Raw genomic sequence first — 22568 nt, 5'->3', positions numbered from 1 at the left:
ACACCTCAGGGACAGCCCTGTGAGGGGACAGAGGAGCAGCTCCCCTGCCACCCCCATCAGGGCTGTGGGGTGAACTCTGAGCAGGGCACTGATGGCCTCTCCACTGCTGTGAGGTCCCCAGGACGAGGCGAGATATGAGAATTTGACTCCAAGTTCTCAGAAGGCTGAATATTATATTATATTACATTACATTACATTACATTACAGTATATCATTGCATACATTATATACTATTACATACATTATATACTACAATATAGTATAATATAAATATAATATAGTAATAATGTAATGTAATGAGTATAACATAGTATAATATAATATAATATTATTACTATATTATATTATACTCATACTATTACATTACATTATTGCTATATTATATTATTACTATATTTATATTATACTATATTGTACTCATATTATATTTATACTATATTCTACTATACTATATTTATTATATTATACTATATGAAATTATATACTACAACTATACTAAACAAAGAGAAAGGAGACATCAAAAGGCTGGCAAAGAATGAATAATAAAAACCCCTGACTGACCAGAGTCCCAACACAGCTGGACTGGGATTGGTCACTAAGTTAAAACAATTCACATGCTGGGTAAACAATTCTCCAAATCACATTTCAAAGCAAGAAAACAGGGAGAAGCTGAAGCTTCCCAGCTTCCCAGGAGAAGAAATCCCGGCGAAGGGATTTTTGATAAAATATCACAGTGACACACTGCCTCCTGCTCCCCCAGTCCTGGAAAATGCATTTCCCTTGCTGTTCCCCCAGGAGAGCAGGGGCTGCCCCCCATCCTGCCAGGACACTGTTCCTGCCCTGTGTCCCTGCTGCCTTCAGGCTTTGGGACGGGCTCAGCCAGAGCAGCCTCCAAGGGCACCAGGAGAGGCTGTGAGGGGTTGGAATTGCTCCAGTGATCCCTGGGGTAGCTCCAGACCGTGGGGAGAGAGGCTGAGGGCTGGTGCTGGAGCTCGGAGCTGTCCCCAGCATCTTCCTCTGGGAATAACGGTGTAATTTGGATTGGTGTAATTTGGATTGGTGTAATTTGGATTTCCTGCTGGTGTAAGACAGACAGGGCTGAGGGCTCTGAGCAGGAGGAGATGCTCCAAGAACAACAATTCTGCTCAGCCTCCAGCAATGGATCATGGAAGCATAGAATACTGAATTGGAAGGGACCTACAAGGATCATGGAGGTCCTCTGGGGGGAAGAACATTTTCCTGATACCCAACCTAATTTTCCACTAGCACACTGCAGCTGTTCCCTTGGAACACAGCAGACATTGGAGCAGTCCCTCCTGAGGAAGCTGCAGGTGGTGTTCATCCTGCAGTGTTCAGTAACCCTCCAGGGATTGTTTTATTCCAGGACTTTGGCTCTCTTTGATCCTTTGGAGCTCTCACAGCACAGCATCCTGTGGCTGTGGGGTTATTTAGCCATTCCTTTGGGGGAATCCACTTTTATTCACAGAATCAGAATGGTTTGGATTTGAAGGGACCTTAAAGCTCATCTCACTCCATCCCCTGCCATGGCAGGGATACCTTCCACTATCCCAGGTTGGTCCAAGTCCCGTCCAACCTGACATCTTGAATACATCCAGAGATCCAGAGTTTCCCTGGACTAGACCCTCTTTCCCCCCTTCCGCATGACTTTTAGGGGTGACATCGATGCTCTCTCTCTGCGCCATCCCCCCGCAAACTCAGCATCTCTGGACCGGGAGCGGCGGACGCGGAGCTCCCTCCTGCGGCCCCGCGGAGCAGCGCGGACGGGCCGGGAGACTGCAGCCCGCACTGCGGGGACACCCGAGGGTGCTCAGCCCCTCCTCACCCTGCCGCCCTCCCCTCCCCGCCCATCCCTGTCCCCGGTGCCCCATGGATGCTCCCGTCGCCCCCAGCCCCACAGGCCCCGTTGCTAAGGGGCCGTTGCTAAGGACCAACATCCGGGTCCCGCCCTGCGCATGCGCGATACCGCCCGCAGCCCACGTGACGCGGAGAATATGGCGGCGCCCATGGGGCGGCGTGCGCGGTGTTGAGTGTTTCCTCCTTGGCGTCTGTCGCTGCCATGTCGCGACTTATCGTGAAGAATCTCCCCAATGGGGTGAGGCTCTGTGCGGTGCTGGGCCTAGGATGGGTCTGAGGGCGCTGCGGAGGGATGCAGGGCAGGGAGAGGCACCGGGAGAGGAGTGTGTGGTGGGGATGGGGAAAAGCGGGGAGATCCGCCGGGAGAGAGGGTCTGAAGTGGTGGGAGGGTGAGGTTTTGGAGGAGGAGCGGCGAGATGTCCTGGGGGAAGGGACTATGAGGGGCTATGAGGGGTCGTGGTCAGTGCAGGGATGCGGAACATGGGGACACTCCGGGGGCAGGATGGTGGGAGAGCTGGAGGGGTCAGGAAGGGGCAGGAAGCAGCGTGAGGGGCATGGGCTGGCAGGTGGCAGCCCCTCAGGGTGGGCAGTGGATCGCTGTGCCTCTCTCGCTGCCCGGGGTTGGGTGCCGGTGCCCTCGGTGCTGCTGTGCCCGACACGATCCCGCCCTGTTCCTGTGCCCAGCAGGATCCCGCGTGTTCCCCGTACCCACGCGTGGATTCAGGGGGAACACGAACGGGTTTGATGGCTGAAGTGGGGATTTAGCTCACAATGAGCTTCCTGCAGCCTTCCAGGAGCCCTTTGAGACAGAGTGTGTTGGGTTGGACTTGTCCTCAGAGGCTCCCTGGGGCTGATTTCCCTTTGTGCTTCCCTCCCTCCTTTCCCAGATGAAGGAGGAGCGTTTCAGGAAGCTCTTTGCTGCCTTTGGCACGCTCACTGACTGCTGCCTCAAGTACACCAAGGATGGAAGGTTCCGGAAATTCGGCTTCATTGGCTACAAGTCTGAGGATGAGGCTCAGGCAGCCCTGAACCACTTCAACAAAAGCTTCATTGACACTTCCAGAGTCACAGTGAGCTATCTCCAGAAATAAATCCCTGAAATTCCTGAGAAAGGGGATCTCAGGGAGGGTGGGCAGGCCCTGGCACAGGTGCCCAGAGCAGCTGGGGCTGTCCCTGCATCCCTGGCAGTGCCCAAGGCCAGGCTGGATGGGGGTGGGGGCACCTGGGATGGTGGAAGGTGTCCCTGCCATGGCAGGGGTGGCACTTTAAGGTCCCTTACCATCCTGGGACTGTGTGCCTGTGCACTCCTGCCTCTCCCATGGTGATTGAATTTGTAGCTCTGTGCTTTTAAAAGCTCTTCCTGCACCCTCCCTCCATCCCACCAGGGTTTCAATAACTCCTGAGTGAAATCACCCAGCAATTACAGCCCTGTAATTACACACCTGACTCATTCCAGGTGGAGCTGTGCAAGTCTTTTGGTGACCCTACAAAACCCAAAGCCTGGAGCAAGCACTCTCAGAAGGCCCCTGCCCCAGAGAAGCAGAGCAAGGAGCCCTTGGCAAGTTCAGGCACAAAGAAGGTGAGTCCTGCCTGATTCCTGTGTGCCAGTGCCACAGAAGGGGGCCTGGGCTGTGGGGAAGGGCACAGAGCAGCTGGGACAGCACATTCTGGAGTCCTGGTGCTGATTTTCTGCCTCAGGGTCTCTGTTCCCTGTGCTGTAGGGTTACCTGGAATTGCCTGTGTTTCTAATGAACCTTTCTGGGTTTTTTCCCCAAGGATAAAAAGAAGAAAGATCCAGTGGATAACTTAAAGGAGGTGAGTTGATATTGGGTTGCTGTCCCTGTATTCTTGCTGTTGAATAGTTCCTTTAGTTCCTTTCTGTCCTGCTTCCCATGCTGTTCATTCAGGCTGGGACAGCCCAGTTCTATTGTAAAAAATCATTTTAACAACTCCTCCATGGGGTTTTATGGTCAGCTACTCCTGTAAGCACACACTGCAACCAGGTCTGCTCTGTTTCAGCAGTTCTGGGGTTTAAACATATCTAAGTTGTGTCACATTTAACTTATCTCTTTTTTCCTCCTTTTTTTTTCTTTTTCCTCTCTTTTTCTTTTTCCTCTCTTTTTCTTTTTCCTCTCTTTTTCTTTTTCCTCTCTTTTTCTTTTTCCTCTCTTTTTTTCCCCCTTTTTTTATCTCTCCTTTTTTTTCCTCTTTTTTTCTGTTTTGTTGTATTTTTTTAAGTACTTTCTAAACACCAATTATAGAAAACAGTAGGAATGAGATACCTTGAGAAGCCTTTACTCACCTTGTCAGTGTAAACTGAGCTCCCCTTAAGGGATTTTTTGTTTTACTCTGCTGGAAACAAGGTGATATTTGGATTTCAGATACACTGACTCTCCCTCCACAGCTTGTCTTTTTTCTTTTCCACAGCTGAAGGAGGATAAAACATTCCAGGAGTTCTTGGTGGTTCACCAGAAGAGGTCCCAGGTGGCCACTTGGGCCAATGACACTTTGGCAGAGGAGCCCAAGAAGGGAAAGGCAGCAGCAGCATCTGATTACCTGAACTTTGATTCAGATGAGTCTGAGGAGCTGAGTGAGGGCGGGGATGAACCCTCTGAAGATGAGGAGGAGGGTAAAGGTACCTGAGGGAGCTGTCACCCTTTGCTTGTGTCCTGTCACAGGGAGGGACAGCATTGGACTCAGTGCCACCAGGAGGGTGGGCTCTCATCTTTCTGTGCTGGGAATGCCTGGGTGTCTCCCCAAATTTGGGGAAATGCAGTGTCTGATATCTTGGGGTGCCATTTGTGCTTTCCCTGTGTCATTAGGGAGTGGTAACAGCACAAACAGCTGCAGCTTTCTTTGGAATGCTTTCCTTCTTGCACCCCTTTCATCTGTAGGATTTCCAGGGCTGGATGTGGTTTCTGTGCTTTAGGAACCTTTGCTTGTGGCAGTCACAGTGGCTCCTGTCACAGGGAGGGACAGCATTGGACTCAGTGCCACCAGGAGGGTGGGCTCTCACCTTTCTTTGTGCTGGGAATGCCTGGTTGTCTCCCCAGATTTGGGGAGCTGTGGCAAATACAGATATTTGGGGGTGCCATTTGTGCTTTCCCTGTGTCATTAGGGAGCAGTAACAGCACAAACAGCTGCAGCTTTCCTTGGAGTGCTTTCCCTCTTGCACCCCTTTCATCTCCAGGATTTCCAGGGCTGGATGTGGTTTTGGTGCTTTAGGAGCCTGTGGGTGGCTGGGAACTCATCTGGTGTGCCTTTGATGGATGTTTCTGGAAATTGGGCCTGCCAGGAACAGGTGAAGGGACAGGGGTCAGTGTCTTGGCTCCAGAGAGCAAATCTGGAGCAGTGGCTTCATTGTGAAGACTCACAGCCTGGTGTGTGGAATTTAGGATGCAGTGTCCCTGTAGCAGGGATGAGTGTGGGTTTGGAGCTTTTCTCCCTCCCACAGAGGGAGAGAGAACCTTGAATGTGTTTAATTTGGAAGTGGAAGAGGGAAACTTCAAATTTACACCCCAAGTTTTGGGATGTCAAGTGGATCTGAAGGGTTCACCTCTAACCTGCAGGAAGTCTCCTGCCAAGGAGGCTCAAATGATCACACCAGAAAATAAAGATTTTTTTTTATCTCCCTCCTTCCCTTCATGAGATTTCCTTATCTGTTCTGGTGGAGTGAGTGGTGTTTTCCCTGCTGCTCCTCATCTCTCCTTGGGTAACTCAAATCCAGGTGTGATTGTGTCATTTTCCCTGTAAAACCAAACACTTCAAACCCTCCTCTGAAGCTTGATTGGGGTATTTGGTTAAAATTGTGACAAAATACTTTGTCCTGGAGTACCTCAAACCCCTTTCTACCTAAAACCTTTCATGTTTATACATGAACTGTTGCTTTGAAATCCAGGCTGTCAGTCTGAGAGTGCCAAGATCAAATTGCTCTGCTGTTTTCCCATGGAGAAGGTGGAGCATAAGGAGGTGATGGCCATGATTGTGTCAATTCTCAGCTTTTTCCTGGCCTGGGGGGAGAGCAGCAGCATCTGTGTGAATAAAACTTCTCTGCTCTCTCCTCTCTGCCAGGAAAGAAGGAAGGGAAGAAGGCAGCTACCAGCAAAGACCTGTCAGATATGGATTACCTGAAATCTAAAGTGGTGGAGGATTCTTCCTCCTCATCCAGCACAGAGGAAGAAACAGAGACTGAGGAGGAAAGTGAGACTGAGGAGGATTCAGGCATTGCAGAAACACACACAGAGGAAAAGGGGAAGCCAAAAGCCAAACAAACAGAGCCAAAAACACCAGTGGGGAAGAAGAAAAAAGGATCCACACCAGAGGTACAGCTGGATTAGATTTGTCTTTTTTGCAGCAGCAGCTTTGTGGATAGCAGGTGTCTGTCAGTCCTGCAGAATGAACTGACAGCCTGGGAAGCTGCAGGCCCCACAGGGTACCAGCTCTCTTGGCCTCCTTGGTGTGACCCATTTACAAATTTCACTGAATCCCCTCAGGGCTGACTAAATTCCCAAAGATGGGGCTTCCAGTTAAGTGCTGCTGGTGCCCTTCTCAGAGGCTTTTTTCCAGGAAATGCTGTCCTGGAAAAGCAGAACTCAGCTTTTCATGGCAGTGCTCCTTCAGCTGGCACCTCCTGCCCCAGGCTGCTGCAGCTGTGGCAATCTCCTGGTATTCCCTGCCACTCTTCAGCCTCCTGTTTGCTGGCCAAGCCCAGCTGGTTGTGCTGTGATTTCTGCTCTTTCATTCAGCTTTTTCTCCCTTTTTTTCCCCTCCTCTGTGCAGAGCCAGGCCAGCTCAGGGGAAGCCAGCACTGCATTCACAGTGAAACTTCGTGGGGCTCCCTCCAACATCACTGAGGCAAGTTTGCTTTCCCAGCTGGGGAGGGAGGGAGGCTCAGGGGTGTCTCAGAATGTACCTCTGCAAGATATTTGCAGAAATCTTTCACTTCTCACTCCTTTGAGGGCTTTGTGGGTGATCAGGGGAATTTCTGGAATGCCTTTGTGCAGAGATCTGAGTGTTATATATGTAAAAACCTAAGCCTGCAACTTGCTGCTTCCTGTATCTGGGAATTATTCAAACAATTCTGATTCTTCCCACAGCAAAAAATTCGGGAATTTTTCTTCCCTCTGAAGCCAGTGACAATCAGGATGGGGAAAAAGGGCCAGGGGAAGAATTCAGGTAAGAGCTGTGTGTGGAGCGGGGGTGGGATCTGTGAGTTAGGGGACCCCTTGGTCACCCCTCTGCACTTTTAGCCTGCATTTCCACATCCCTGGCTCGTGGCCTGGTTCTTGGAGACCTTTCTGTGACTTTGCAGCTCTCCTGCCCTACTTGCTGGCCACAGGATGCCCTGGGCAGGGGAATGTTGGCTGTGCTCCCTTTGGAGTAGCAGCAGGAGCTTTTCTTTATTGAGTTGCATCCAGAACTTTTATTCTAAACACCCCAACCCATGCCAAGGAAAAGCCTGTTCCTCTGGGAGAGCTGCAGCAGCCCAGGGCACTGTGCTGATTTGTGGGAGCAGGTCCTTGGAGCTTTGCTATGTGCAAAGATACTGCCTTCAGTATTCACCTTTTATTTGCTCTCAGAGGCACCTGTGAAAGCCTCCTCCAGCTGCTAAGTAAAGTTTTTGTGATTTTTATATAAAGAATAAGCTTTGAAAAGGCAGTCTGACATAATTTCCAGGCTGGATTGAAACTTTCCATGGGAGCTGAATGCTCTGTCTATAGGAATCTATATTAAAGCAAGCCCAATTCACCCTTAATTACCCAATTAGTGGCTGTGTGTGTTCCCCACATGATGCTCAGCTGAACCTTCCCTTCCTCCAAGGTTACATCTTTGTTGACTTGAAGAGTGAAGCAGAAATGCAAAGGGCCTTGAAGCGGAAAAAAGAATTCCTGGGTAAGGGCTGTTTGTTCTCCTCCTTGTTCCAGCCTGGGAGCTCAGCTGCTCGAGTGTTCCCTGCACAAGTGGCTGCTGTGATTGGACTTTTTCCCAGGCACATGGGGGAGTTTGTTCCTTGGGATAAACCAGGTGGGGTTTTAGGGCCCTTGTGTTTCGCCCTGTGCTTGAGGTGGTTCTTGTTGGGGAAAAACTTACAGTGCTGGGGTCCAGCTTTGTACAGGCAGTGCTGCAGGACTGGGCTGCAGCCCTGGGCTTGGCCTAACCCTTGGAGTAACTCCTGAAATTCTGTTTGCAGATATTGTGTGGGCTGGCATAGACAGCTGGGGCTCTGAAAGGAAAGGGGGCTGGGGTTGATACCCTGATTTTTATGATGACTGACTCTTACAGCTTCCACCTCCTCCTTGTTTTTGAGTGCTGCTCAGAGCCTGTGGGGCTGTAATTGTGTCTAACCCTGGGTTCTTTGTGATGCCTTAAGCTTTAGCTTTCACATTACCCAGATTATGTACTGCATTAGTTTATAACTCTGAACTTCATATCAAGTGTTAGCAGGTTCTCCTCACAGCTGAGTCTGACAAAACAATCCTTTTCCAGTTCAGGCCCAAAAAGTGTAAACAGCAGCAAGTTGAGGAGAGCAATCTGGGAGGATAGGACTTCATAATATAAGGTGTAATTGGACAATTAACCCCAATATGTGAATGGACCAAAACCTATAAAAGTGTGAAACCTCCATGACCCGAGGTTGGAGCCTTGGCCAGGCTCTTGCACACCCCAAGGTGTATCCTTTGGAGGCCTTTTAAATAAATACCTGCTTTATTCCTTTAACACTGCCTAGCCTGTGTTCTGGCAGCCTCTCAAGGCATCATTTGCAAGTGGGTGCTGTTTGCTCATGGCCTTGGGAGGTACCCAACATCCTTCTGTGTTCTTTGGGGTCAGGTGGGCGTTGTGTGGAGGTGTCCCGGTGCAGGAACACCCCAAAAGAAACTGCTCCAGCAAAACCTGAGCACCAGCCCTGGCAGAGGACACTGAGGGATGATGAGGAGGAAGAGGACCTGTCTGAATCAGGGAGGCTCTTTGTCAGGAATCTGCCTTTCACCAGCACTGAGGAGGACTTGGAGAAGATCTTTTCAAAGTATGGTGAGTGTTTGGCACAGGACTGGAACTTGCAGGGCAATGTCTTTCCTTTGTCCAGAGCTTTTCCTGCTGGGTCAGGATGGACAAAGCTCTGTGTACCGCATATTTTGGACATGGCCCAGCTGCCACATCTTTATTTTCTGTTGTGATAATTTGAGCCTTCTTGGCAGGAGGCTCCCTGCAGGTTAGAGGTGAACCCTTCAGATTCACTTGGCATCCCAAACTTGGGGTGTAAATTTGAAGTTTCTCTCTTCTACTTCCAAATTAAACACATTCAGGGTTCTCTTGGCATCCTGGGGCAGAGAAGGGTGAGTCTGTGGAGGTGTTTATCCCTGACTGAAGGTGAAAGCAGCTGCTCAGAGCTTGCCTGGTTTGTGTCACCTGTCAGAGCCCATGAACTGCCACACCTGGACTTGGGCTGCTTGTCCTGGGCCCTCCTTGTCCCTCTGCAGCTCCTGGCCCAGGCTGGTGTCTCCCCACCCATCCAGAGCTGCTCCCCTCATCCTTGATTGTGTCTGGGAGGTGCCAGTTCAGGGATGTCTGTGACCACTGAGCCTTGCCTCCTGCAGGACCCCTCTCAGAGATCCACTTCCCCATTGACAAACTCACCAAGAAACCCAAAGGATTTGCCTTCATCACCTACATGATCCCTGAGCATGCTGTGAAGGCCCTGGCAGAGCTGGATGGGCAGGTGTTCCAGGTACAGATCTGATGCTTTTCATTTTCTTTGGAATGCAGCTGGTGGGGATGTGGCTGAGTTTGCTTCTGGGCTTTGTTAAAAAGGGTTTGAGGCTTTCCTGCAGGTTCTTTTGGTGGAGTAGCTTGGTTTGAGCAGCTTTCAGACTCCAAAATCCTGGTGGAGATGGGGAGGGAGCTCTGAGTCTGTCTCAGAGCCACTTTGACTTGCAGTTGTGGCTCCTTTGGGAAGGAAAATTCCCTCCTTCCACTGGCTGGGAAAGGTGCCAGGCAATTTCCTCCATGTGGATTATTCCAGAGCTGCTGGACCTCTCCTTCCTGTCTTGCAGGGCAGAATGATGCATCTTCTACCCTCCACCATCAAAAAGGAAAAAGTGGAGGATGGAGATGCAGAAGAATCTTCCTCCTACAAAAAGAGCAAAGAGGCCAAGGACAAAGCCAACAGTGTCAGGTACAACACAAGCTGCCAGATTCCCAGGAATGCATGTGGGATCTTCACAGGGGTGTAGAGATTCCCAGGGCTGATAAAGCATTTGCTGTACAGCTCTGTTTCCTTTCTCTCTCACCTCCCCAACTCCTCTGCCCAAGAAGCTGCAGTAGCTCAGTGAGCAGCAGAAACTGAGAGGTTTGAATGGCTTTGGTAGGAGTTCCTTCTCTAATAAGAGTTAGTCTGGTTCTGTAATTTCTGTAATTCTTCAGGGGGGTGGTTTCAGATCAGTTGGACCTTTCTCCTCTGCTTGGCCACCTGTAATTGTAATTGTAGAGGCTTTTTCTTGCTGTGTGACAAATCAGTGTGAAAGAAGTGGCTGATACTTTCTGTCTTGAAGGGAGAAGGGTGCAAAGGGAATTGCAAGCAAGGGGTTTGCATGGTTTAGGAAACCAGTTGGAAAGGTGTGTTCCTCTGAGGCAGAACCTGAGCTTCAGCTGCAGAGCTGTGGCCAGTGAGGTGTGGGGAAGCAGAGCTCACTGCCTGCCCTGCTTCTGTTTGCTCTCCAGTCACATCTCCCTCATCCTGTCCCTTCCCTAGGGGCCTTCCACCCTTCTTTCCCTCTCCCTTCACCCTGCCTGCTCGTGCTGGTGCTCAGAGCTGTTTTATCCCAGGACTTTTGGCTGGAGGTGCCATGACTGACCCTGGTTGTGTTTTTCTCTTGGCAGCTCCCACAACTGGAACGCTCTGTTTGTGGGGACAAACGCTGTGGCCGATGCCATGGCCCACAAGTACAATGCTGCCAAAAGCCAAGTGCTGGATGCTGTGAGTTGGGCTGGGATGGATCAGCTGGGCTGGGACATCACTTTCCTGCCTGTTTATTTGTGGCCAGGGCCTTGTCTTGCACAGGAAAAGCCTCTGTGCATCCATGGGCACCGCACAGGCTGTGGGGTCTGTGGTTCTGTAGCAGCTCTGTGGGGTCTGAGCCTATTGATCCCTTGGTCCCCAACCTTCCTTCCCACTCTGCTTTCCTGTGGCTGAATTTTGCATTTCCACATAACTAGAAGTGGTGAAAATTTACACCCTAAAGCTCAGATCCTTCCTGGAAATTTCATTTTACTCTGGGACGTGTTTGAATTCCAACAGCACAATTTATTTCCAGCAGCTGCAGAGGAGCTGGAGCATTTTACCCTCCAGCTGCCTGCCACATTCCCTTTGCATGTGCTTCTGAGAGCAGCAGGTGACTGAATTCTTGCCTGCAGGAGAGCAGAGACAGCGTGGCAGTGAGAGTGGCTCTGGGAGAAACGGAGCTGGTGCAGGAAATCCGCCGGTTCCTTGTGGAAAACGGAGTCAGCCTGGATTCCTTTAGCCAGGTGAGAGGCACCGGTGGGGATCCACCTCTTCTAGTGCTGGTCTTCTCAGCTCTCTTGGAAATTGGTAATTAAATCCTCAGCATCTTGCAGGATTGAACCCTCCCTGATGAGTTTGGAAATTATTGTATTTGTGGGGTGCCCTTGTGGCAGGAAGGAATGATGCATCTGACTCAATGTTCTCAGAAGGCTAATTTATTATTTTATAACACTATATTATATTAAAAATACTAAAGTAACTAACTAAAGAATACACAAAGGATACTTACTGAATGCTAAAAAAATAATATTGAAAACTTGTGACTCTTTCCAGACTCTCAAAACAGCTTGACCCTGAGTGGTCATTAAGTCAAAACAATTCACATGAAACCAATGAAACAATCTCCAAACACATTCCACATGGGCACAACACAGAAGCAAATGAGATAAGAATTGTTTTCCTTTTCTCTGAGGCTTCTCAGCTTCCCAGGAGAAAAATCCTGGGTGAAGGAATTTTTCAGAAAATATAAATGTGACAGGAATTGTATCCATATGATAAAGGCAGTGGCTCTCAGGATGGGTGAAATCCATTATATGATGGCATGAGGATGGTGGGCAGGGAAGGAGCCCCTGTGGATCTGCAGCTGACCCCTCCATCCATGAGATGTGGATTTTCCAGGGAGTGTTTCCTACGTGCCTGTCAGTCCTTTTGGATCGGGGAGAGGAGTGACAGAGAGAGGGAGAGCACAGCCTTGGAGATCTGAAATCTCCAGTTAGAAAACTGCTGGGTTTGCTCTCTTCCATGCCACATTCTTTCTTTGTTTCCCTGCTGGCTGTGCCAGGCTGCTGGTGAGAGGAGCAGGACAGTGATCCTGGTGAAGAACCTGCCAGCTGGCACGAGTGCCCTGGAGCTGGAGGAGCTCTTTGGGCAGCACGGGGACCTGGGCCGGGTGCTGCTGCCAGAGGGAGGCATCACAGCCATCGTGGAGTTCCTGGAGCCCACAGAGGCCAAGCAAGCCTTCACCAGGCTGGCCTACTCCAAGGTGGGGGCATTGCCTGGGGAGGGGGGTCTCGGTGAGTTGGGGAGCTGCAGGAGGGCACTCTGAGTGTGGGGGGCACAGGGAGTGTGGGAAGGTGTTATCCCACAAGCACTGGTGTTCCAAGCTGTGTCCTTTGGGTTTAGGGAGGTGCCTGGGACAGCAGAGCAGGGCTCAGCCTGCAGAGGATGCTGGAGAAGGGGCTGTGACACAGCTGGAGGGTTTCCTTTCCCTTCATACAATCAAAGAGTGACCCATGTAAGGCTGGGTCCTTTTGTGACAGAGGGTTTAGGCTCTGGCCCTGTAAAGCTGGCTCCCTTACCTGACAGAGAGTTTAGACTGCAGTCTTGTAAGGCAGGATCCTTTTATGACAGAGAGTTTAGGCTTTGGTCCTGTAAGGCTGGATCCTTTTGTGACAGAGGATTTAGGCTCTGGTCCTGTAAGGCTGGACCCTTTTGTGACAGAGTTTAGCAGTTTAAAAAGGTTACCCAGCATTTCCACTGCTGATTTTCATTACAGAGTGAGGTGAAAATGAAGCTGAGAGCAGAGTTTTTCCTTCACTCCTTTCTCTCCTGTCTTCTCTTCACAGTTTCATTCCGTGCCCCTGTATCTGGAGTGGGCTCCAATGGGGGTTTTCCTCAGCCCAACCCCTCAGAAAAAAAAAGCTGAGGGTCCAGGAAAGGAGGGTGAAGCAGGGCTGGTACCAGGTAAGAACTCTGGCTCACTTGCTGGGGTCTCTGTGTTTCTCTGGGGTTGTGTCAAGCCCCAGGATGTGTTTTGTCTGGGTGACTTTCCTCCTTAAACACACCACCTTTCTCCCCATCCCAGGGGCTCCCCCACAGTTTGAGTGGACAACTCCCCCAAAATTTGGCTTTGTTACATCTTATAAAGATGGGTTTATTCTTGGTTCAGGTGAAGCTATAAAAGACTCAGAGGAAGCAGCAGAAGAGGAGGAGGAGGAAGAAGAAGAAGAAGAAGAAAATATTCCTGGTTGTACCTTGTTCATCAAAAACCTGAACTTTGCCACCACAGAAGACACACTGAAGGAGGTGAGCAGTAAGGACACAGTGTTTAAAGGATTTCAGCTGCAGCCAGTGTGATCTGGTGGGAGATGAGAGAGCACTGGGTTCTGCTGGGGCTGGGAACATCACTCCAGGTGTCAGATAAGACAAATGCATCTGGAGCTGGTTTTGTGGGGTTTAATTCCACCTAGAGACAGGTGGAGGCAGTAGGAAATCTTCTAACAGAAATCTAAATCTTCTGATTTGCCATGTTTTCTGTAATGCTGCTCCTTGGGACAGGCACTGCAGCAGCTCTGCCACTGCTTGGTGTGTGAGAGGCAGTGAATGAATAAATAAATGATGATTTCTGAGTGTGCTTTTCCTCTCAGCTTCTGCTGACAGTGTGCTGCCTTGTGCTGCTTCACCTCAATAAGCACTTAGGAGAGAGAGTGGCATTCCTGGAGTTATGTGGGGTGGTAATAGCAAAATAAGGAAAAGCAGCTGGAATTTCCCATCTCTGGCACTTCTTGTAGCTGTGTAAAATGCCACATTCCATGGCTCAAGCACCCTGTGAGTCTTGCAGAGACTCTGCTCCAGCTGTGGACAAATAAATACCCAGAGCAGGGCTGGGACTTGTCTCCTGTTCTTTTTCTGGCTTTACAAAGGAGTCAAATAAATACTTTGCTACCCTCTAGCCCTCCCATTTTTTGGGAAGAGCTGTGTTGTAGGGACATCACAGGCAGCACCCACCTCTACCTGGCTGGGGGCGTCTTGTAATCCAGAGTGTTCCTCCAGAGCCACCTCAGATCCCTGCACTTTGAGGAGTGTGGAGGATTTCTGTGAACTCCTGCCTTGATACCTTTCAAACTCTGTGTGTGTGTGTTTGTACAGGTTTAATTTGCTGGGGAGAGGCTCAGCAGCAGTGCTGGGGAGGTGGGGCTGTGTGGCACAGGGCCCTGCTGGCAGTTGAGTTACAAGCCTGGAGGGCTGGGATTTGTCCTCTTTTCTTTTTCTGGCTTTACAAGGGAGTCAAATAAATAGTTTGTTACTCGCTAGCCCTCCCATTTTTTGGGAAGAGCTGTGTTGTAGGGACATCACAGGCAGCACCCACCTCTACCTGGCTGGGGGCGTCTTGTAATCCAGAGTGTTCCTCCAGAGCCACCTCAGATCCGTGCACTTTCTGAGGGGTGTGGAGGATTTCTGTGAACTCCTGCCTTGATACCTTTCAAACTCTGTGTGTGTGTGTTTGTACAGGTTTAATTTGCTGGGGAAAGGCTCAGCTGCAGTGCTGGGGGAGGTGGGGCTGTGTGGCACAGGGCCCTGCTGGCAGTTGAGTTACAAGCCTGTGACAAAGGGAACTGAATCACGTGTCCAAATTCCTTGCAGACATTCTCCAAAGTGGGAGCCCTGAAGAGCTGCACAATATCCAAGAAGAAAGACAAAGCAGGTACTCTAGATGCTGCTGTTCAATTCCTTCCCTCAGCTGAGCTGAGGGCTCAGGTGTGGCATTGCTTCAGCACTCATCTGGCTGAGCATTTGTGCTCCTGCTGGCAAAATCCTCAGTGCTTCCAGAAGTGTTCCCGTGGAAATGGCTGCAAGCAGCAGCCAAAGCTTCCCCCAGGGTTGGGTCTAGAAGGTTAAAACTCCATTGTGGGATTTGTGGAGATGTGGCCTTCTCTTGAGATCTTGAGATGGGAGAAGCCAAACTCCTTCAGGATCACAGAGGAGAGTGGGATGCAGGCTGACAGGAGCCAGTGCCCTGTGATGATTAAACCCTGCATTATCCTGCAAATATCCTCAAGGATGCCTGGCTGAGAGCTGTGCTGAGTGGGCTGGGTTTGCCTTCTCCCTGCCAGCCCTGAGCCCCCCAGGCTGCAGGGATGAGTGCCTGTGCCTGCTGTTGGCTGCTCTCCCTTCCCAAGGACTTGGATTAAGGCAAATGCTGGCTGGAGGGGCTGGGGCTTCTCCCTGGGAGCTGCACAGCTTTGTGGCATTTCCCCTTGACAGAGCTTCCTTGTGATGTGATATTTAAATACTCAGATCTGCTGGGAGATAAATAAAGTGAAAAATTAAGTGAATTCTTCAGTTCTGCTCATGGGTCTGAGCTGGCAGCACCAAGTGTGGCCTGATCTTGTAGCACCTGATCCCTTCAGGCACTGGGGGTCATCTCTACACTCTGCCACTGCTGAGGCTCTGAAACTGAAAATGGGGTGTTGTTTTCTCCCCTCATTATTAATTGTCCCTTAATTATGGCTGCTGTGTTAGCCAGCATGTTGCTCAGGGGTGTGGTGGGACTGCAGACCTTGGCTGGACAGGATGGGGAAGGATGGCTCTCCTTTGTTGTGCAAGTGGCAGCTGCTCACCCACTCCAGTTTATGGGATGTCTGTCCCACAACAGGATCTCTTCCCCTGGTTGTGACCAGCAGTTGCTTTGCAGTGTTTTGTTTAAGGAAGTTGCACTGAGATGATGCAAAGCAAAACATTGGGTTTGTGTGCAACATCTCCTCATCACATCAGCACCAAAACCAGCTGGTCCAGAGCAGAGCCTTGCTCAAAAACTCAGCCAGGGGTGCTCATGAGGCCAGCCATGGACAGGCTGGCCCTTTTCATGGGATGTTAAGCTTTTTGTCCCCCCAATTTTGGCTATCAGTGCTTGCTCCTGGTTTCTTTTATATCCTATATCATCACTGCTTCCTTACCAAGCCCCTTTCTCTCCTGACAGGCACTCTGCTTTCCATGGGCTTTGGCTTTGTGGAGTACAAGAAGCCAGAGAGTGCCCAGAGAGCCCTGCGCCAGCTCCAGGTGAGCCTGAGCTGCCCCCTGCAGCTCTCTCCAGAGATTTGCTTCAGCCTGGCACTGCCAAATGCACTGAGGGTGTCAGGGCTGAGGGTTGCACTGGGCAGGTGGAGAAGCTTCTAAAATGGGCCAGGCTTTGGAGGGAAGAAGGTTTGTAAAAAGAGAAGTGTGTTTCATAGTGCTGATCCGGTGTGGAAATTCAGAAAATGTGCAAGGATTGAATTTTCATGAGTTTTCCTGTCAGGTGCAGACCCAGATATCCCCTCACAGAACAAATACTGATTAATGTTAACTTAGTGCTACTTTGACTTCTAATTCCTCTATATATTTATTTCTGTTAATTATAGATAAATTTTTTTCCTGCTGTTTCTTTGTTTGCACTCCCAGGGCTGCACTGTGGATGGCCACAAGCTGGAAGTGAAGCTGTCAGAGAGAGCTGTCAGGTGAGGCTCACCTCTCCCCTCAGTGACATTTCAGCTGCAGTAATCCTTGGGAGCTCCTCCTTCTTCCCTTCTTCCCTTCTTCCCTTCTTCCCTTCTTCCCTTCTTCCCTTCTTCCCTTCTTCCCTTCTTCCCTTCTTCCCTTCTTCCCTTCTTCCCTTCTTCCCTTCTTCCCTTCTTCCCTTCTTCCCTTCTTCCCTTCTTCCCTTCTTCCCTTCTTCCCTTCTTCCCTTCTTCCCTTCTTCCCTTCTTCCCTTCTTCCCTTCTTCCCTTCTTCCCTTCTTCCCTTCTTCCCTTCTTCCCTTCTTCCCTTCTTCCCTTCTTCCCTCCCTTCAACATCTGCATCCAGGAGTGCTCCAGCTGTTGAACACATCAGCCTTTGCTCTGCTCTACTGACTCAGTTTAGCTTGAAAGGAAAAAAAAAAGGGGGAATGAGCTGAAGTGGGGCCCCAAAAATGAGCCCAAAGTGAGAACCAGGCAGTTTTCTTTCCTGCTTAAGGAAAAATCCTGTTTTGGTGGCAGCACTGTGAGTTCCCAGGGGTTTTAAAAGTTCTTGGAAAGAAATCTTCTCTAGGTAATGAAGTATTCTATCTGCTCATCTGAGGAAAAAAGAGCTTAAGAATAATATTCTGATCAAATCAAGACAAAACCAAATTTCTTGCTTGAAATAAAAGTTTGGATTTAGCTCCTTTGCTCTGGGCAATCAGGCACAGAGGAGAAGGTTACTTGTGGGTGAATTTACTTAAAATTAGGCTCAGTTTTTAGGGATTCCTTCCTAGTTCTTACTCAGCACAGAATATTCTAACTGTAAAGCTGCAAATTAATCCAGGTACTTGAATGTTGGCACCTAAACCTTGTGCTTCAGACACTCTGGAAACCCTACTGGAAGTGATATCTGTTAAATGTCAAAATTTGTTTGAAAATCTGGTTCCTGGGGACCACAGGCAGTCTTGACAGCTTCTGTGTCTGCACTTTGTATTTCAATTCTTTCATAAACCATTTTTATCCAGTTTGATTTTGAAAATCCCTTCAGCAGGTATCCAGGCCACAATGGGAAGTGCTTTGCTTTATGGAATAAGCTGCTGTCTTTTGTGTTAGGTAAATTCTGACCTTGTCCAAATGGAATACAATTCCAGAGGTAAAAAAAAAAAAATTAACACTCTGTTACAAAATTTCATGTACTGTTTTATAAGGCAGGAAGAAAAATAATTAAAACTAGCTTACATTAAGCTAATTTTTTAAAATGTATTTGTTAATGCATTTTCCTGACAATTAAAAGGTAAGATTTGGTGACAAATGTGGCAATTTGAGATGAGGACCTCAACTGGAGCAAGATGGGCTATTTAATTTCCAGATGTAGGATTTTAAGGTGTTTGGAATTTGATCCTTCTTGATGTCCTGTGTGGCATTGCCACTGGCACAACCCAGGATGCCAGTGTGAGCTGGTTTCTCAATTTTCCACATTCCAAGTCCCGAGGGAGCCACAGTTCAAAGGGGCTTTGCTGCTCCCTGCTCTTCACCTGCCCTTCCCATTGCCTTCCAGGCCTGCTGTGAAATCAGCCAGGAAGAAACAGACTGCCAAGAAGCAGAAAACTTCCAAGATCCTGGTCAGAAACATCCCCTTCCAGGCCACTGTGAAGGAAATCAGGGAGCTCTTCAGGTAGGAAAGTGATTTCTGGGGTCTGTGGGTCACTCTGGGGCGGAGCTGCTGTGATTTTCATTCAGGGTCTTCCTCACTTTGTGAATATTGTGAATTTTTTCTTGTGTTTGTGGAAGAAAACAGGGATTTTGGGATCACCTCTGTATTCTGTGTGTCCTCAGCCTTTTGTGCTGTGATTTAAGCCTTGTTTCATCCTGAAAAATAGACAAAACTTTGTAAAAGGAAAAGCATTTTTGCTGCTCCCAGGAAGTTTTGCTCACTGCCCCAGCTGTGGTCCCTGCTCTGCTCTTGTTTTGCAGGAATTGTTGATTTTTCTGCCTCTCTGGGCTTGTCTTAGCAGAAGTTGGGTGCTTTTGTCACATTTTGGGGCATTTCTTTCCTCAACCCTTTAAAACCTGCTCAGACCACACAGTGCAAAGCCCCTGGCAGTGATTTTCGTGTTTCCCTGTGTTGATGGAATTGCACCTCCTTTATTTATGTGAAGATGTGGCTCCTGTGTGGCTGGGAGGCTGCTCCCTTGCAGGCTGTGAGGGATGAATTCCAGGGATTCATTTGGGATGAATTCCAGGGATTTCACCAAAGGCAAAGCATGACTTGGCTTTTGGACAGGGGTGTGATGACGGTCACAACAACGAGATGCCTCTAGAAGAGCAAAAGCTTTTTCTTGAAGCATTTTGCTTCAATTCTGCCCTGAGAGATCCAGGCAGAGCCCCTGGGCTGCCAGTGCCATGCTGAGTTTCCTCAGCACGTGGAGCTCTGCTAATTTAAATCCCAACACTCCCAGCCAGAGCCGCGACCCTCGTAAAGCTGGAGCCAGCAAAGCCGGGGCTGAGGTGAAGTTCAAGGCACTGGGAGGGTTTGTACATCACAGGCACAGAGCCTGTGGGGGGTTTTTGGTGTGGGATTTTTCCCTCCTGTCTTGTCTGGCACCTCAGAGCTGTGGAGAGGAGGGGCAGGGGAGCATCTGATTGATTTTGCAGCTTCCAGCTGGTGACAGCGCTCTCAGAGCTTCCCTTTCATTTACCTGGGATGTTCAGAGCTGGGTTTATCCTCAAAACAAAAACCTGCAGCTTGGGGGGACATTCTTTTCACTCCTGTCCTCTGGAGCAGCCCAAACCAGGCACAACAGAGCAGTGCCCAGCACCTCACCCTCCTGCATTGCTTTGTTTGTGCCCTTCAGTCAGCTCTGGAGCTCTGGGCTTGCTCTGCATTTAGGAACCTGCCTTAGTTTGGCTTTTGTTAGGCATTTATTGGCAATGGCAAGCAGTCCTTTGGCAGTGGAAGGGCTGGCAGGGCTGCAGGGGGCACTCTTAGCCTGCCCAGGAAAGCCAGCCTGGGGACAGCAAGGGACAGCCAGCCTGGGGACCACCAGGCCACTCAGCCAGGCTGATCACCACACAGCCTGGGGACAGCCCCGGGTTTTACAGGGTGAGCATCTTCCCTATTGTTTCCCCTGCTCCAGAGCCACCTTCCAGCCCTGCAGCAGCAGAAAAATCAAGAAATATTAATTTAAAATAAATAAGTATTAATTTATAAATATTAAATTAGGAATAACTATCAATTTATGTGTGTATTTATTTTATGTACACACACATTATATACATCCACACAGAATCTATGTATCTGTATGTATTGCCCCAGAAAAATACATAGGTTATGCCAATATTGTTTCAAAAATATCTATAACACATTATATGTGTGTAGATATATTTATTTTTCACCCCAAAACAAATATTTCCATGTTTTGAGCTTTGTCAAGGTGCTCAGCCCCCCTTCACAAATGGCCCCACAGGAGGTTTAGTGGCTCTGGAACAGCAAACCAAGGGAGCTGGATGCTCTGGAGAGTGAATTCTTCAAGCTGCTGTACCTGCCCAGCTCTGGCAGTTCAGGGGTCCCTGCCCTGGCTGGTTTTACACTTTTGGATCTTGTTTTTTTATGGATCCATCACTGAAATGTTCAGCCTTGCCCTGCAGCACTGCCTGTGTTCCTGCAGCAGCCTGGAGGAACTTCTCCACTCTGGAATGTGGGGCCAGCAGGCTCTGTTCCCTGGACTGGAGAAAGGTGCTGCTTAATTAAGGGGTTTGAGGGGAGTCAGGAATGCTCTGATCAGCAGCTCAGATCCTCTGCCTGCAAAATAATCCAATTTTAGCAGTTCCACAGGCCTCAGGTGCTCCCTGCTCCCAGCCCAGCCCCTGTGGCTTTGCTGGGGGCTGACACTGGTTCAGAGCATGTCCTGCCACGTTCTCCTGGAGGTTCTGCCCTCTCTTGCACCCTCAAGAGATTTATTTATCTTTTTATTTTAAGATAACACCTTTCTTCTTCAGAGGGAGAACTGCTGTTCAATTATAGGGGCTGCTTTTGGGTGAGGTGTGAAGATTTAGCTTTTGTTGGGTGTGTTTTTTTCACCCATTTTTGTTCTTGATTAGATCCTACTCTTCTCTTTACTACCTGGAAAAATAACAAAAGGTAAATGGTGCTTAGTTCTTTGCAAAGAGCCACAGTTAGGGGAGGAGAGACAAAGGGATTGCTATCCCATGAAGGCTGCTAATTCTAATTTTTCCTACCAAATTGTGGGGCTTTTATGGCAAGACTTGTTTTTTTTTTTTTTCTCAGAAGGAACTCTAGACGTGGCAAGCTGAATTGGAGATCTGTGAAAGGCCACATTTTCACAGATTGGAGCCCTGGCAATTTCTGAAAATTGGGCTCCTTTAAGAATCTATCACATGAGATCCATGCAGCCTTCATTGGGAGTTCCAATTAACTCTTTGTTTCAGAGCATCCCCTTCCACCCTCCTTTCCCAACTCCATGAAGATGGAAAATCAGGCTGTTTGCAAGTGATTTATAATGTTTTGAGGAGATGGGGGTTTCATTTTCCTCAGAAAGGGAATGATAAAATTTAGAAAAACACATCTTAAAGGATTCCTGCCCAATCCAAGGCAAGCTGGGGATGGAGTCAGTCCAGGGTGTGCTTAGAATTTGGTAGAGCTGCTGCTCATCCCACCAAAGGATGGAGTACTTGGAGTTATGTGTTTGGGGAATGAAGTTGTTTCTTTTCTTTGCAGGATATATCTGAGAACTTAGAATTTTGGTTTTATCTTTGATTTCTCTGGAATTTGCAGCAATTGTTAGTTCCAGTTAGCTGAGGGGATCAGGACTCAGGTGGTTTATCATCCCTCAGGAACTGCAGTCAAACACGTTGCACAAAGCTGTTAAATCACAAAATTATCATTAGCTTTAGTTTGCCTAAAGAAGCAGTGAGCAGCAAAGCAATTGAAAGGTATTGCAGGGCACAGAACAGGTTATCAGGAGCACTTATCTGCACAGCCTGACTTTCCTGCACAGAAAGTAACACTGCTTCTTGCAGAGACCTTTGGGGTGGGTGTCTCTTTTAATTTTAACTCCTTTGCTGACTGTTTTTTTGGTTTTGACAAAGACATGGCATTTATTGCATTTGGCAAAGCAAATGTCTGGGCCTGATGAGGAGGAAAAAGAGGGGAAAAGTGAAGTGGGACAAGACTTGGGAGTCATCCCCTTCTGAGAGAAGAAAAAAATCTCTGCAGGGAGAAAAAAATGTCAGGGAGATGCAGTGGATAAACTGGCAGAGAGATTTTTTTTTATTTTTTTTTTTTTAAGGCAGACTTTATGAAGTTAATTTTATAAGATGATGCCTTTCACTTCTTCTGACCTATTATAATAAAGTGTAGTTACCAGAATGGGCTTTTCATTTCCCATTATAAAGGACACGGTGGGATAATGAATCCTTCTGCCAGACATGCTTGCTGTTCACACCTTTCTGCCAGTAATGGAGTCTACATGACTGGAGACAATTTCTCCTTCCCCTGTTGAAGATGTGGAAAATCTGTGCTGGTGAAAGACACAAGAAGAGAAAAAAAAAAAATTGAGGAAAAACATGTGAGTTTGTTAAGCAAGTGCTGGGCAGAGTTAATTAGAGCATTCCATGCAAACAGAATGCCCAGTGCTGCCAGGATTGCTGGGCTTCACTTTTAAATGTTGTGCTAGAAATGGCTCAAAACTGATTGCTGCTGCTTCTTAGCTGCTTGAATTTTGTCTCCAGGCAGTGGCCCAAGGGCTCGGGGACAGCTGCAGAAATTACTGGGGGCTGTGAGGGATGCTGGGGTAGCACAGGGGCTGCAGGTGGTTGGTGCTGGCACATCTGGGGCAGGACAGAGCTGCTGATGGGGCAGAAGGAGCAGGAGAATGATTCCCTGAACTCCCCTGCAGTGCTGACACCTCTGCTTG

The 22568-nt window shown here is 48.8% G+C and overlaps 2 protein-coding genes across 3 annotated transcripts in view; one reads left to right on the top strand and one right to left on the bottom strand.

Moving 5' to 3' along the window:
- Nucleotides 1-22568, bottom strand: part of TPCN1 (two pore segment channel 1) — a 228889-nt gene that overhangs the window by 5692 nt on the left and 200629 nt on the right. The window lies entirely within an intron of this gene.
- Nucleotides 2013-22568, top strand: part of RBM19 (RNA binding motif protein 19) — a 53634-nt gene continuing 33078 nt past the window's right edge. Inside the window, exons 1-21 of one of the 2 annotated variants that reach the window (XM_054289010.1) lie at nt 2013-2113; nt 2763-2945; nt 3332-3454; nt 3652-3690; nt 4303-4510; nt 5959-6197; nt 6655-6729; nt 6972-7050; nt 7696-7767; nt 8704-8904; nt 9471-9601; nt 9927-10048; nt 10753-10849; nt 11287-11397; nt 12216-12416; nt 13000-13117; nt 13323-13459; nt 14798-14858; nt 16134-16213; nt 16595-16650; nt 18191-18307. In XM_054289010.1, coding sequence (XP_054144985.1) covers nt 2078-2113; nt 2763-2945; nt 3332-3454; nt 3652-3690; nt 4303-4510; nt 5959-6197; nt 6655-6729; nt 6972-7050; nt 7696-7767; nt 8704-8904; nt 9471-9601; nt 9927-10048; nt 10753-10849; nt 11287-11397; nt 12216-12416; nt 13000-13117; nt 13323-13459; nt 14798-14858; nt 16134-16213; nt 16595-16650; nt 18191-18307 — 2486 coding nt within the window. In that variant the 5' untranslated portion in view covers nt 2013-2077. Of the gene's footprint in view, nt 2114-2762; nt 2946-3331; nt 3455-3651; nt 3691-4302; nt 4511-5946; nt 6198-6654; nt 6730-6971; nt 7051-7695; nt 7768-8703; nt 8905-9470; nt 9602-9926; nt 10049-10752; nt 10850-11286; nt 11398-12215; nt 12417-12999; nt 13118-13322; nt 13460-14797; nt 14859-16133; nt 16214-16594; nt 16651-18190; nt 18308-22568 lie in introns of both variants that reach the window. The other variant, XM_054289009.1, reaches the window with a different exon arrangement.

This window comes from Melozone crissalis, unplaced genomic scaffold, assembly GCF_028551555.1.
Source record: "Melozone crissalis strain CALT ecotype California unplaced genomic scaffold, PUWL_Pcris_2 ptg000063l_1, whole genome shotgun sequence".
Classification (NCBI taxonomy): Eukaryota; Metazoa; Chordata; class Aves; order Passeriformes; family Passerellidae; genus Melozone; species Melozone crissalis.
Note: the sequence above shows the minus strand (reverse complement) of the source record. Positions and strands in the feature narration are given on the sequence as shown.